General features: G+C 48.4%; 2 protein-coding genes across 5 annotated transcripts in view; one reads left to right on the top strand and one right to left on the bottom strand.

Moving 5' to 3' along the window:
• Positions 1-2,649, bottom strand: part of PDILT (protein disulfide isomerase like, testis expressed) — a 37,332-nt gene extending 34,683 nt beyond the window's left edge. Inside the window, exon 1 of the mRNA XM_021088376.1 lies at positions 2,312-2,649. Coding sequence (XP_020944035.1) covers positions 2,312-2,633 — 322 coding nt within the window. The 5' untranslated portion in view covers positions 2,634-2,649. The remainder of the gene's footprint in view (positions 1-2,311) is intronic.
• The window catches only part of ACSM5 (acyl-CoA synthetase medium-chain family member 5), a 29,431-nt gene continuing 24,567 nt past the window's right edge, over positions 9,689-14,552 (top strand). Inside the window, exons 1-3 of one of the 4 annotated variants that reach the window (XM_003124563.6) lie at positions 9,689-9,888; positions 11,782-12,003; positions 13,495-13,705. In XM_003124563.6, the coding sequence (XP_003124611.3) occupies positions 11,800-12,003; positions 13,495-13,705 (415 nt within the window). In that variant the 5' untranslated portion in view covers positions 9,689-9,888; positions 11,782-11,799. Of the gene's footprint in view, positions 9,889-11,781; positions 12,065-13,494; positions 13,706-14,552 lie in introns of all 4 variants that reach the window. The other 3 variants (XM_021086523.1, XM_005662100.3, XM_005662101.3) reach the window with 3 other exon arrangements.

Below are 14,552 nucleotides of genomic sequence, written 5' to 3'. Positions count from 1 at the left end.
AGACATGGAGACAACCTAGATGTCCATTGACAGATGAATGGATTAGGATGGTCTGGCGCATATATACAATGGAATATTACCTAGCCGTAAAAAAGAATGAAAAAAATGCCATTTGTAGCAATGTGGATGCAACTAAATATTCTCATACTAAGTGAAGTCAGTCAGAAAGGGAAAGACAAATACCATATCATATCACTTATATGTGGAATCTAAAATATGACACAGATGAACCAATCTACAAAACAGAAACAGACTCACAGATGTAGGAACAGACTTGTGGCTGCCAAGGGGGAGGAAAGAGGGAGTGGGATGGACGGGGAGTTTGGGGTTCGTAGATGCAAATTATTCCATCTAGAATGGATAAGCAATGAGGTCCTACTGTACAGCACAGGGAACTATAGCCAATCTCCTGGGATAGAACATGATGGAAGATAATAAAAAATAGGGATGCGTATATATGTATGACTGGGTCACTTCACTGTACAGCAGAAATTGGTACAACATCGTAAATCAACGATACTTTCATTTTTTAAAAAGGGATGTGAGAGGAAGCAGGTGGTTGGAGCCAATCAAAGATGCTGAGGAAAGAATCAAGAAACAGAAATAAATGTCCCAAGTGTTGACACAAGTCTTGGTGTGGATGAGGGATGCGAGGCACCAGATGGAGGTGCTGTCCAGCAAAGTGAAAATCATGCACAAGCTTGTGCAAACAAACAGCCCAGACTTCCTCTCTCCTGCAAAGTCTGGCTCCATGGGCTTGAAGTAAAATTAAGCAGGCACCCTGACACATTGAAGCAAACCATTAACAGCCTGAGCTGGACAGAGATCAGAGGCTGGGAATTATTTCGATGGAACTTTATGCAACCGGCATGTCCATATGGGATGGAGGCAAAAATGACCCCATGAGATGCTTCCTTCCTGGCGCTGTCAAGGTTAAGGGCACACCCACAAAATGTTTTTGTTCTATGTTGCTGTGAAGTGGCTGCACATACCAGCAGAGGAAGCCCCGGGATCCATGGCAACCGAGCTGCCGACTTGTCCCTTACTCTCCTCGCCCCTGAAGTAGCATCACTCAGAGAGAGAATGGAGCCAGTGAGACCAGAACTGAGGAAGGAACTAGACGGCTTGAGTTTCAGGAGGGGACATAAACACACATGCTACAGCGGTGAGGCAGGGGTGTGACCATGTGGAGGTGGCCGGATAGGGGTGTGGCAAGCTGACAAGTATGTTTTCTCATCAAAAGGGAAAATTGTTACTCAGCTCCATCCAACTGTCACGTTGCAGGAACGAGAGCCAGTGCTTTTGTTTTTTTTTTTCAAGAGCAGATGTAAATTCAGTTGAAGTTGTGAAAGGTCCCCAAATAGGGGTAGGGATAGTGCCACCACCCTGGGTTGTTGTGCGGATTACTCGACTTATATTTACTGGGGTTGTAAGGAGCCCCGTACCCTGGAGGCACTCGCTATGTGCTAGCAGGTCTGCCAATGCCTCAGGAAAACAGAAACCTGTTCTCTCCATCAAAATGCCCACTGATGCAAAGTCTAAAGAGTAAGAGCGGCCAAGCAACAGTCAGAAGAAAAGGTGATGAGCTAAAAATTTTTTCTCTCGAGCATGCCCATAACGGCCATTTTTTATGGCTCTCCAGCTATGTTCCAGCAGCTTAGCATACTATCTTATTTAATCTTCACCATCATCCCCTGTGGTCCTTATGTCTATGCCCATTTCACAGAGGAGAAAACTGAGGTTCAGAATAGTAAGGACAGCTGAGGGTAAAGCCCAGCTTCTTGCCTTCGGTGGGACAGAGGAGCCAGATACAAATCAAGAAGAGGGAGTTCCCACCGTGGCTCAGCAGAAATGAACTTGACTAGCATCCATGAGAAGCCGGTTCGATCCCTGGCCTTGCTCAGTGGGTGAAGAATCCGGCATTGCTGTGAGCTGTGGTGTCGGTCGCAGATGCGGCTTGGATCCCATGTTGCTGTGGCTGTGGGGTAGGCCGGTCGCTATGGCTCAGATTCGACCCCTAGCCTAGGAACTTCATAGGCCGTGGGTGCAGCCCTAAAAAGACAAAACAAACAAACAAACAAATCAAGAGGAAAGTGGCAACATGGTATCTTGCAAATTGCTTAATTTCCCTGGACCTCAGTTTTCTCATCTGGAAATTGAGGATGATGCTCTACCCATCCTAGCTTTTAAATTATTAATAAAATGCCTTCTCATGCACATAGCCATATTTAAAACCCCTCTGGCTGCCAGGAGAACGGAGGCAAGTCTGAGCCCACCCATCCCCCACTGCCCAGGAAAGGGGGACACTCACGGAAGAGCACCATCAGGAAGCGGGTCTCATTCAGCATCTGGGTCAGACCCGCCGGTGTCAGCACCATCAGGTTCTTCTCCACCGGGATGTACAGGGGCTGGGAGGTGTTGATCCTGTCCTCCTTGATGTCCCTCTCTTGTGAGCCCTGGACCGTGGTGACACAAGAGGCCACCAGCAGCAGAAACATCCGGAGCAGCGCCATGGCTAACCTGCAGGGGCAGAAGGAGGAACAAGAACCCTCATCAACACCGGTGGCGGGGCCCATGTCATCACTCCCTCCCCGTCTCCTTCCCCGCCAGGCCCGTCTGTGTGTGGAGACCATGCAAAGCGAGGTAGCAAAGCCGAGGCAAAGCGTTAGGTTCACTTCAGGAACCATAGACACTGCGTGGGGGGAACTCAGGGCAGCAGGGTCCCACTCGGAGCTATCGGAAGCCAAATCGCATGCAGTCCCTCCTGACCATGGGTACCCACCCCACCCCCGGCCCCCTAGACCCTGGCTGAGAATTTTTCAGAGATGAAACCCAGTCCCGACTCCCGGGGTGAGCCTCTGGGTCTCAGAGATGACTGGTGCAATTCTCTATCAGAGCCTCTGCTTGGTGTGCCTTCAGCTCCTGCTTGAATACCTCTTTTGACGGGAGGCTCATTACTTGACAGTGTACCCCATTTGATTTTTTAAGCATGTTTTCAAGTGTAACTATTTCTTTTCAAAGGCATCACCATAATGCACACCTGTAAAAATCTCGGGCAATACAGTAAAAATACGTTGAGTAGAAAATACAACTCTTTCCCATAAACTCATCCCTGAGAAAGTGACTCTTATCAGATTGGAATGAATACTTATCAATGCTAAAAATGCCTGTATGGAGTTCCCGGCGTGGCTCAGTGGTTAACGAATCCGACTAGGAACCATGAGGATGCGGGTTCGTTTCCTGGCCTTGCTCAGTGGGTTAAGGATCCGGCGTTGCCGTGAGCTGTGTTGTGGGTCACAGATGCGGCTTGGCACCCGCGTTGCTGTAGCTGTGGCGTAGGCTGGTGGCTACAGCTCCGATTAGACCCCTAGCCTGGGAAGCTCCATATGCCGCGGGATCGGCTCGAGAAAAGGCAAAAAAAAAAAAAAAAAAAAAAAAAAAAAAAAAAAGCCTGTATGCATGTATATTTGAATTACACATTTAAATGGAAATGGAATCCGATATGCATACGGTTTATTGTTCTCATTTCCATAATGATACGAAATATACTCCAAATACCTTCTGATAAGAATACAGATCACACACAATATGATCGCCATGGTTTATAACGTGATTTCCTTCCCTCTTTTTTTTCCTCATTCTTTTCTTTTTGTCTTTTGATTTATCTTTTCTGCAGTTGTTAACTGTCAGAATGGTCAGCAGTTGCCTTTCTGGAAATTCCACTCTCCCTGATAACACACGCTGTTCCTAACACGTTCGAGCATAGGAATGCCATCCCAGATTTTGCAAGTTCTTCTCAAGCATAGAGCTGTTACCCTGTGCAGCATACAGACTCTCCAAGTGTTTGAAATAAGACCACATATACAGCAGGTTTGGATTAAACTTTTAAAGACTTTACTTTCTTCGTTGAAGGCTGTGTTCCTAGCAGCTGGCATTTATGGTGGGAAAATAAACATGAATAAAGGAATGAAGGAATGAATAAACAAACACTTGATATTTACCTGGAAATATGTTTGTCAAACTATCTGAGGACTTTTAATTTATTTGTTTATTTGTTTATTTATTTATTTGTCTTTTTAGGGCCGCACCCATGGCATATGGAGGCTCCCAGGCTTGGCATTGAATTGGAGCTGTAGCCGCTGGCTTATGCCACAGCCACAGCAACACAGGTTCCAAGCCCTGTCTGTGACCTACACCACAGCTCACGGAAACGCCAGATCCTTCACCCACTGAGCAAGGCCAGGGATGGAACCTGCATCCTCCTGGATGCTAGTCAGATTCGTTTCCCCTGAGCCATGACAGGAACTCCCTATCTGAGGACTTTTTTAAAGAATAGACTTCGTGGTGCAGCAGAAACAAATCTGACTAGTATGAGGATGTGGGTTCGATTCCTGGCCTTGCTCGATTGGTTAAGGAGCTGGCGTTGTTGTGGCTGTGGTGTAGGCTGGCAGCTGTGGCCACAATTCAACTCCTAGCCTGGAAACTTCCATATGCAGTAGGTGTGGTCCTAAAAAAGAAGAAGGGGGAAAAAAAAGAATGTAAGAATGATGGGCAGGGAGTTTGGGGTCGGGAGATGCAAACTGTAACATTTGGAGTGGATGGGCAATGGGGTTCCACGACAGCACAGGGAACTCTGTGTGATTTGGTCACTTTGCTGTACAACAGAAATTGAAGAAAGAGTGTAAAAAACCATACTTTAATTTAAAAAAAAAAAGAATGAGAATAAGAATAGCTAATAGTGGCCTTCCCCCACTGCCCCTGTGGGCCCTAAGTGAGTGTTATCATCACCAGTATTCCAAGGAGAGCCCCCATGTCCCAGCCCCTGTCAGCACTCATCCAGCTGGAACAGTGGCCTCCTCTCTTTTTTCTTTCCCTTTTTAGGGCCACACCTGCAGCACAGGGAAGTTCCCAAGCAAGGGATTGAACTGGAGCTGCAGCTGCCTGCCTATGACACAGCCACAGCCAGGGCCACACCACATCTGAGTTGCACTGTGACCTATGCCTCTGTTTGCAGCAACGCTGGATCCTTAACCCACTGTGCAAGGCCAGGGATCGAACCTGCATCCTCACCGACACTATATCAAGTTCTTAACCCACTGAGCCCCACAGGAACTCCAAGTGGCCTCCTTTTCGGATCCCTCTGCTTATTTTCTTTGCTTTTTCCCAACCCGGGCCCCCACGCAGCAGTTAGCAATTTTCTTTTTTTCTTTTTTCTTTTTATTTTTTTGCTTTTTAGGGCTGCACCTGTAGCATATGGAGGTTCCGAGGTTAGGGGTCTAATGGGAACTACAGCTGCCAGCCTACACCACAGCCACAGCAATGGGATCTGAGCTGCATCTGCCACCTACACCACAACTCACGGCAGCACTGGAACCTTAACCCGCTGAGTGAGGCCAGGGATCGAACCAAGTTCTCACAGATACTGGTCAGGTTCATTACCACGGAGCCATGACAGGAACGTCTCTCTTTTTTTTTTTTTTTTTTTTTTTCAAACTCAAGGTTTTTTTTAATTTATTTTTTGGATCAAAAAGCTCTGCTTTCTTACAAAATGCTCTACTTACCTAGCCCATTGCATGGTATTTTTATTAGAAAATTATCAAAAATGCTGTCCAGAATCACAGGAGACTTCATATGACAGAATCTTTGGTTCTTCTCACTTAGCCATGTTATTATTCTGAACTTCATTTGTGTTTCTAAACTTTAAAGTAAGTGCCTTTGTTCATGGCTGTTTCTCCTCCTCCAGTGCCTGGCCCCAGTTTGGAGCCAAGTGAATGTTTTGAATTGATGGATGAACAAATGACCTCATTTAATTCTCACACAAACCCCACAGTCCATTTCAGTGGTTCTCAACCATGATCACATATTACAATCTCCCAGGGGGTTTAAAAAAATTCTGGGAGTTCCCGTCGTGGTGCAGTGGAAACGAACCCAACTAGGAACCATGAAGCTGTAGGTTCGATCCCTGGCCTCGCTCAGTGGGTTAAGGATCCGGCGTTGCTGCGGCTGTGGTGTAGGCCGGTGGCTACAGCTCTGATTGGACCCCTAGCCTGGAACCTCCATATGCTGCGGGTTCGGCCCTAAAAAGACAAAAAAAAAAAATGGAATTCTGATGCTTGAACCCAAACCCACTGAGTCCAGTTTTATTTGCCTTGGGTTTGGGTGAATCTGAGCATCTTTTTTTTTTTTAAGCCCCTTGGGCGAGCCTCATGTATAGTCATTTCTGTTGAAATTCACACTTAAATTTGTATCCCCCTCAGCAGAAGAGAGGCTGCCAGGGTGGGGACCTTCAGCCAGAATGGCCATTTTCACGCAAGCTCATACCTGCCGGAAGCCTGCTTTCTCCCAGGTCCCCTGGTTTCTCTTAGGGCCCCCTGGAACCGAGCCAGAGCCGGGGCAGCAAAGTCTGTGGCCCCTGAGGAGGGAAGTCGTGGCCTGAAGGGCAGGTTCGTGGCTTCCCTACGTGACCAGAGCAGGACCCAAGGGCAGCTGAGAGGTCTAGAGAGATCCAGAGGCAGCAGGTTAGTCCCTCCCTGGACACCCTGAAGCCACAGCAGCTTCAGCAGCAATGTTCTGAGTTCTGGGGTTCTGGAGGGTCAGGGGTGGCCCTGGAGAAGAATAGGCCATTGTTGAGTCAGTGGGGGCCCTGCCCTGCCCTGCTGAGTGGGGGTCGAGGGGTGGAGGGCTAGAGGTCATTGGGGAGGGGGTTGCAGAAACAAAGCACACCAGGGGTAGCTGGTGTAGCATGAAGGTGTCCATATATTGGAATGTGAATCCCGGCTCTGTTGGTGAGCAGCTCTGTGGTCCTGGGAGGGTCGTGCGTTCTGAGGCTCTGTTTCCTCAGCTGTAAAAAGGCACATGACGCCCAAAGGGCCCTACATATTCTAGCAGAGGTGATACCTGTAAAGCAGTGACTTAGTGCCTGGAAGACACTCACTTGCTTCTGGCAATTATTTACCCAACGTACACGTGTACAGCATCATATCACAACCTTAAGTGTGATATATATACCTCAACTTGTTAATCATTTCTCAATAAAGCTGGGGAAAAAAATAAATATATTTAGGAGTACCCTTTGTAGCTCAGTGGTTAACAAACCAGACTAGGATCCGTGAGGATGCAGGTTTAATCCCTGGCCTTGCTCAGTGGGTTAAGGATCCGGCATTGCCGTGAGCTGTGGTGTCGGTCGCAGACACGGCTTGGATCCCACATTGCTGTGGCTGTGGTGTAGGCAGGAGGATACAGCTCCAATTCAACCCCTAGCCTGGGAACCTCCATATGCTGCGAGTGTGGCCCTAGAAAAGGCAAAAAGGCAAAAAGGCAAAAAAAAAAAAAAAAAAAAAAAAAAAAAAAAAAAGAAAGAAAGTAAATGTTAGTAATAAGTTCACGGGCCAAGATAGGACAAAGCATCATGGAGACTCTTCTACCTAGTTTTTAGCTGTAACAATATCTCCTAATCATTAACTCTTGAGTCAGCCTTTTGGGACTGAGGGGAGGCTGGGGGGTGGGGGGGTGGGGCTAAAGGAAAGGGCTTTTACTTCAAGACACAAAGATTTAGGGTCTGGTACCTGGTTTCAGGTGGCAGGCTGTGTCAGATGGGAGAGGGTTCCGTTTCCAGGCAGGGAGTTTGGGCATTGAAGGTTCCCTGAGCTGAGCCCTCGGAGTTGCCAGGCCCTGAGCTCTGGGGAAGGGGTGTCCTGGCAGAGGAGTTCGCCTGCGGGTGACCTGAGAGCCTGTAAATAATCCGAAATTCGGCAAGCCAATAAATTTTGGTTAGTGGAAACTGATCAGGATGGAGTAGGATAGTTGCTTGGGTGGTTATGGGGGTCCCAATGGGGGGCCATGGAGAGAGGTGGGGGCGGCCGGGGGAGCTTTGGGAGTTCACTGTGGGTCAGTGATTGTCCCGAGGGCCATTAGCAGGAGGCAGGCTTGCTGGACTCTTGGAGGCTCCATATGTGCCTGAGGTCATTGGGTGGGAGATGGGGGAAGCCCTGCTTTCAGGTTCAGACCCAGGGCAGGAGTTTAAGGACCACCCTTCTGCTGATTTGAATAAGCACCATGGCAGTCCGAGTTTGACCTTATAGGGTCAAATACTCTCCTACCAGATACCAAGGAGGAGCCACTGCTCAAAGAAAGAGGAAGAGGCGGTCTTTTCTGACCCCTGCACCCCTTGGATGATAAAACTGCAGCCCTCCTACTCCGAGGGGCAGAGCCTCCTCGCCCACCTGCTTGTATCTCTCACTAGCACCTAATCTTGATAAATCTGTTTCCTGCCTATCACTTTGTCTCTTGCTGAATTCCCACTGCGCTGAGGCCTAAAGTACCCCAGTTAAGTCCAGCCACCCGCCAGGTGAGTGATTCTAATTTAAAAGCTGTGGCTTCGGAGTTCCCATCGTGGCTCAGTGGTTAACAAATCCGACTAGGAACCATGAGGTTGTGGGTTCGATACCTGGCCTCACTTAATGGGTTAAGGATCCAGCGTTGCTTCGAGCTGTGGTGTAGGTTGCAGACGCAGCTTGGATCCCATGTTGCTGTGGCTCTGGTGTAGGCCGGTGGCTACAGCTCCGATTAGACTAGACCCATAGCCTGGGAACCTCCATATGCTGCAGGAGCGGCCCTAGAAATGGCAAAAAGACAAAAAATAAAAATAAATTTAAAAATTAAAAAAAAAAAAAAAAAAAAGCTGTGGCTTCAATGGGAGAGCCCCTCGTGGCTCGGAGGAAACAAATCTGACTAGTATCCATGAGGACACAAGTTCGATGTCTGGCCTTGCGCAGTGGATTAAGGATCTGGTGTTGCTGTGAGCTATGGTGTATGTCACAGATGAGGCTCGGATCTGTCGTTGCTGTGGCTGCGGTGTAGGCTAGCCGCTATAGTTGCAATTCAACCCCTCGCCTGGGAACCTCCATCTGCCGCCAGTGCGGCCCTACAAAGACAAAAAAATAAAATGAAATTTAAAAAATTAAAAAATAAAACCCGTGGGTTCAAGTCCCAATCTGCATTTGGGCTGGGTTTGAGTCCGGGCACCTGAGTTCAAATCCCAATCTGGATTTTGGGTTGGGTTCTCAAGTCCTGAATGTGGGCAGTTTCAAAACTTGCCATGGTAGGAATTTTAACCACAGATCCGGGCAAATGCAAAAAGTCACTCGTGCAGCTTTTGTTCTCAGAGGACCAGTTTACCAGCAGCCGCCCTGCAAACCAGAACTTCAAAGCCACAGCGTGCCTGCTGGGAGCTCTTCTCTAGACTTTGCCTTTGACGCTGAGCTAGACAAGGCGCCAGAGAAGGCTTTGTTCTTTTAAGAAGCTTTATTTAGTTGTCATTTACATACCCCCCAAAATTCTTTTAATTCAAGTGTGAAATTATTTGTGTTACTATTAATTTCTCTTAGGAAGTGTGCACAGTCGTGCAGTAGGACCACAGTTTATTTTCAACAAAGAGATCCCGTGTTAGCGCTGGCTCCGGGCACCTGCCAAGTGACTTCCTGTCTCCGGAAGGACAGTTCACTTATATTATTTTCACTATTATCTCCTCTCTGCTCAAATGTAATAAAAGCTTCTGTTCTCTTTTCCGATTAGAGGGAGACCTGAATTTTTAGGGAAAATAGACTCTAGAGTGGGGACACCCACCGGGCACGGGGGCTGGGGTTCCACCTCCCAGCAGTGAGAAAAGCCTGGAAGCCAAGCTCATTGGCTCAGCGTGTGCTGCCTAGCTGAAGCCACATGTCCTCTGCTGGCTGAGGGCTCTGCTGTCCCTGCATTTGGGGCCAGAGGTCCCGTGGGAGGCTGAATCAGCACATCGCCCTTACCAGCCAGGAGCCCGGATGTCTACAGGCGTTAAGCCGTGAATTCAGCTGAAGCAGAAGCTTTGTGTTTCCTGGGTTCAAGGACGAGGTACTGCCTAATCATATCCTTCAGCGGGAGTTGTCCTCTGCCCCCGGGAGCCCTTGACAAATGAACTTTAAAGGGGACAGGGCCTGAAATGGCCTTTTACACTTGGGAGGCAGGCCTGGGATTCTTATTCTTTGCTGTCAGGGGGCCCCAGGAATCCAGAAGTGAAAGGCAGAGGAAAAGGTCCCGGGCAGAGTTCGGGAAGGTGAGGGGTGGTGGGCCCAGGCAGGTCAGGGAAACTGAGTTCTGTGGCTACAGGGCCCCCCTCCCCCTTCCTGAGCTGGTGGCCCCAACAGAGGCTGGAGTCTAGGCCTTTCTGGGAGGTGAGACCCAGATGTCACTTTTCTCTTTCAAGCCTAGCTTTATCTATAAAATAGAGGAAATATTGCTGAAACGCAGGCTCTGTCCACCAGTGCCAAACAGAAACGTGGAGACAGAGTTTGGGGTGAAGGAGAAAAAAAAAATAGCTTTATTCCTTGGCTGGGCAATGTGGGCCACAGCAGGCTAATGCCCTAAAGACGGCACCCTCCTTTGGGGAAGAATTGCAGGGAGGTTTATTGTCTAAAAGGAGAAAAACAGGGTTTCAGATGAGAATCAGGACTGGAGCAAACTTTGCATTCTTCTTTCTTTGGGGGAAGCTTAGTCATCGAAGCTGGCATCAGATTTCAGTAGGATCCTGGTGGTGGGTTACTGCCTAGAATAACAGCTCTTGCAAAAAGGGCATATGGATCAGAGAGAAGAACAAACTAGGGCAGTTTCTCAAAACCATCATGTGCTAATAAGGTTTAACTTCCAGAAAATTGTTCTCTGGGTGCCTGGGCTTCAGCTCACAGATGATTGTGCTTAGGGTGCAGTCAAAGCAGGGAGAAGCACAGGGACAGGCTCCAGGCTGTTCAGTGTTGAAGTATTCTTTTTTTTTTTTTTTTTTTTTTTTTTTGTCTTTTTAGGGCCACACCCGGGGCATATGGAGTTTCCCAGGCCAGGGGGCCAATTGGAGCTGTAGCTGCCGGTCTAGGCTGGAGACACAGCAATGTAGGACTGAGCCACATCTGCAACCTACAACACAGCTCACAGCAACACCGGATCCTTAACCCACTGAGCAAGGCCAGGGATCGAACCCACAACCTCATGGTTCCTAGTCGGATTTGTTAACCACTGAGCCACGGCGGGATCTCCCGCTTTTCAAACTTTAATGAGCTCGACTTGTCTGGAGTTTCTGTTAAATGCAGATTCTAATTCCATGGGTTTGATTCCTGGCTGCACTCACTGGGTTCAGGATTCTGCACTGCCATGAGCTGTGGTGTAGGTCACAGACACGGCTCAGATGCCTCATGGCTATGGCTGTGGTGTAGGCCTGCAGCTAGAGCTCTGATTCGACCCCTAGCCTGGGAACTTCCATATGCTGCAGGCGCAGCCCTACAAAAACAAAAACAAACAAACAAAAAAAGAATTGTATAAGTAACAATTCACATCATATTTCCATTGGAGAGCAGAATTTGTGTATTACAATTCGCAACCAATTCAAACAGGGTTCGCATCATATTTCTGTTGGAAAGCGCAGCCCATGAGCTTTCTTTAGTGTTGCCAGGCCAGCTCAGGATTTGCCAAAGGTTTTCTGAGGGATTCACTTGGTAGGACTAAGCTTGGAAAGTGGACTCTGCGTTCCTGCCTTCAGATCCACAGAGACCCACAGGCACTGAGCGGTGGAAAGGATGCAGCTGAGGTCCAGGGGGGATAATTGAGCAGCATCACACCGTGGAGCTCAGACTAAAGCCCAAGACTCTTCTACAAGTTGATACGTGCCTCAGTCACCCTCGGGCTGACAACCAGCTTCTCTCCAACTTCCAAGTGGCTCTGAAGCCCAGAACTCACCACAATGCTTTCTCCCTTCTTCAGTGACAGGCAGGAGGCACCATGAGGCTGTGGCTGAGAGGACCAGTCCTCCAGGCACTGAGAAGGGTGCGGGGTACCTGTGGGTCTCAGGGGCAGCCGCCACCTCTCCCTGTCCCTCCGAAGATTGTGGCCACCTGGGAAGCCATCAGCCTGGGGAGGCAGCCCGTGCCCGAGTACTTCAACTTTGCCCATGACGTGCTGGACGTGTGGAGTCAGCTGGAAAAGGTGAAGCTCACTGCATCCCGGGGTCCGTCTTGGGCATCCGCTTCTGCCCTCGGGCATCCTGGTGAGAATCAGGGCTATGAGACATGGGGAGCTTCTGACCTTTGGCAGGTGCTAGAGTGCAAATCGTTAGCATGTAAGTCTTAGGTGAAAAATTATGACCAAGTGTTTGAGCCTTAGACGCCTTTGCCAAATCCTGGGTGTGTCACATTTCCGAGGCCAAACCACAGGGGAGCGAGTCACACCTCTTTGGATCCTATTCTAATCATTCCCATCCAGTGAAGGAGAAAGTTTTTGTATTACTGCTAGTCTGTTTTTACTACTCCCTCACATCACGCTTGTTTCTTAAATAAGGAGAGAGCTTGGCTCAGGCTCAAAGATTTCACAGACCGCAGCAGAAACAGAATTGAATTCACACTATCTTGACTTCTGTCTGTGTCTCTGTGCCTCTGTTTCCTTCTTCATTTTCCCTTCCTTATGTGTCTGTTGTGTACTTTATGTTAACATAGAGCCTAACCTTTACTCTGTAGTTTTGGGTTTTTTTTTCTTTTTAGGGCTGCACCCAAGGCATATGGAGGTTCCCAGGCTAGGGGTCCAATCAGAGTTATAGCTGCCCACCTACACCACAGCCACAGCAATGCCAGATCTGAGCCACATCTGCGACCTACACCACAACTCATGGCAACACCGGATCCTTAACCCACAGAGCGAGGCCAGGGATCGAACCCGCAACCTCATGGTTCCTAGTCGGATGCGTTTCCGCTGCACCATGACAGGAACTCCTACTCTGTATTTTAGGTTAAGCTTTCATTCTATTTCATGTTAAAGATACTACCTTTTTATTTATAGTAGGAAAATATAAACTTTACCTCAAAGAAACGTACTTATGTGAATTTTAAGAAGGTCTTGTTTAAAGAAAAAAAATAAGTAATGCTGTTAATAAATACAGTAACAGGTTATTGTTAATGGCCAGTCCCAAGAAATTGGATATAGTTCCCCGTGCTGTGCAGTGGGACCTCACACTTATTGCTTATCCAATTTAAAGGTAACAGTTTGGGAGTTCCCGTCGTGGCGCAGTGGTTAACAAATCCGACTAGGAACCATGAGGTTGCAGGTTCGGTCCCTGCCCTTGCTCAGTGGGTTAACGATCCGGCGTTGCCGTGACCTGTGGTGTGGTTTGCAGACGCGGCTCGGATCCCGTGTTGCTGTGGCTGTGGTGTAGGCGGGTGGCTACAGCTCCGATTGGACCCCTAGCCTGGGAACCTCCATATGCCACGGGAGCGGCCCAAGAAATAGCAAAAAAAGACAAAAAAAATAAAAAAATTTTTAAAAAAGGTAACAGTTTGCATTCCGTGCATATTGTTTTGATTTTCAAACACTGTGTATACAATAACGATTGTTAAAATCAAATGTAAAAAAAACAAAGACAAGAGCAAGCAAGCGAAAATCCTCAACAAATGGTTTCTATTTCTTTTCTGCCCACACTCTGTCTAGGCTGGGCACCGGCCGCCAAACCCTGCCTTCTGGTGGGTTGATGGCAGGGGGGCAGAGGTCCAGTGGAGCTTTGAGGAGCTGGGGGAGCAGTCCCGGAAGGCGGCTAACGTGCTGGGGGGCATGTGCGGCCTGCAGCCTGGAGACAGAATGATGCTGGTGCTCCCGAGGCTCCCGGAGTGGTGGCTGGTCAGCGTGGCTTGTATGCGGACAGGTCAGTGAGCAGGGCTGAGACTTCCAGGCAGGGCTGATGTGACCTTGCCAGAGCTTTGGCGGTATCTGTGTCCACAAGGTTTGGGAGATGGAGCCACGTGAACCATGGGGAGTTTGTTTACTTCCCCTTTGCCCGACAATCACACACTTGGTTGTACAAGGGGCCAGAGAGCATTGTAACTGATTAAAACAGGCCAGTGTGAGGCAGCAGGGAGTGCTGAGGACTGCAGCAAATGGGAGTTCTCATGCTTCATCCATCAGGCGTGCCTGCTTCTCAACTCCAACCAAATGGTTCCATGTGTGAGTGAGGACTGGAGTTTCCAGAACTTCTGTTTTTTGTAATTTAAAAACTCCAGATTTTTTCTTTTTTTCTTTTTTCTTTTTTAGGGCTGCACCTGCAGCATATGGAATTTCCCAGGCTAGGGATGGAATCAGAGCTAGAACTGCTGGCCTACCCCACAGTCACAGCAATGCGGAATCCAAGCCACCTCTGCAGCCCACACCACAGCTCACGGCAACACTGGATCCTTAATCCACTGAGTGAGGCCAGGGATCAAACCCACGTCCTCATGGATACTAGTCGGATTTGTTTCCACTGTGCCACAATTAGAACTCGAAAAAAAAAAAAAAAACCTCTGAACTCTTTATGGAAAAAAAACCTTCCAGCCTTTTCATGTTGACAACTATATAGATTTTTTTCCCCCAAGTTCTGAATGGAACAGACTAAACATATTTTCTTGTGGTTGTGGTTTGGGAGCTGCCCATGTGTGGAGAATGATGCCGTTATGAATGAGACCCTTCTCACCCATCTAGGTTAGTTTCACTCTTAGACTTGATGGGTTTCACCC

Source organism: Sus scrofa, chromosome 3 (genome assembly GCF_000003025.6).
Source record: "Sus scrofa isolate TJ Tabasco breed Duroc chromosome 3, Sscrofa11.1, whole genome shotgun sequence".
Classification (NCBI taxonomy): Eukaryota; Metazoa; Chordata; class Mammalia; order Artiodactyla; family Suidae; genus Sus; species Sus scrofa.
This window is presented reverse-complemented; position numbering and strand designations above follow the sequence as displayed.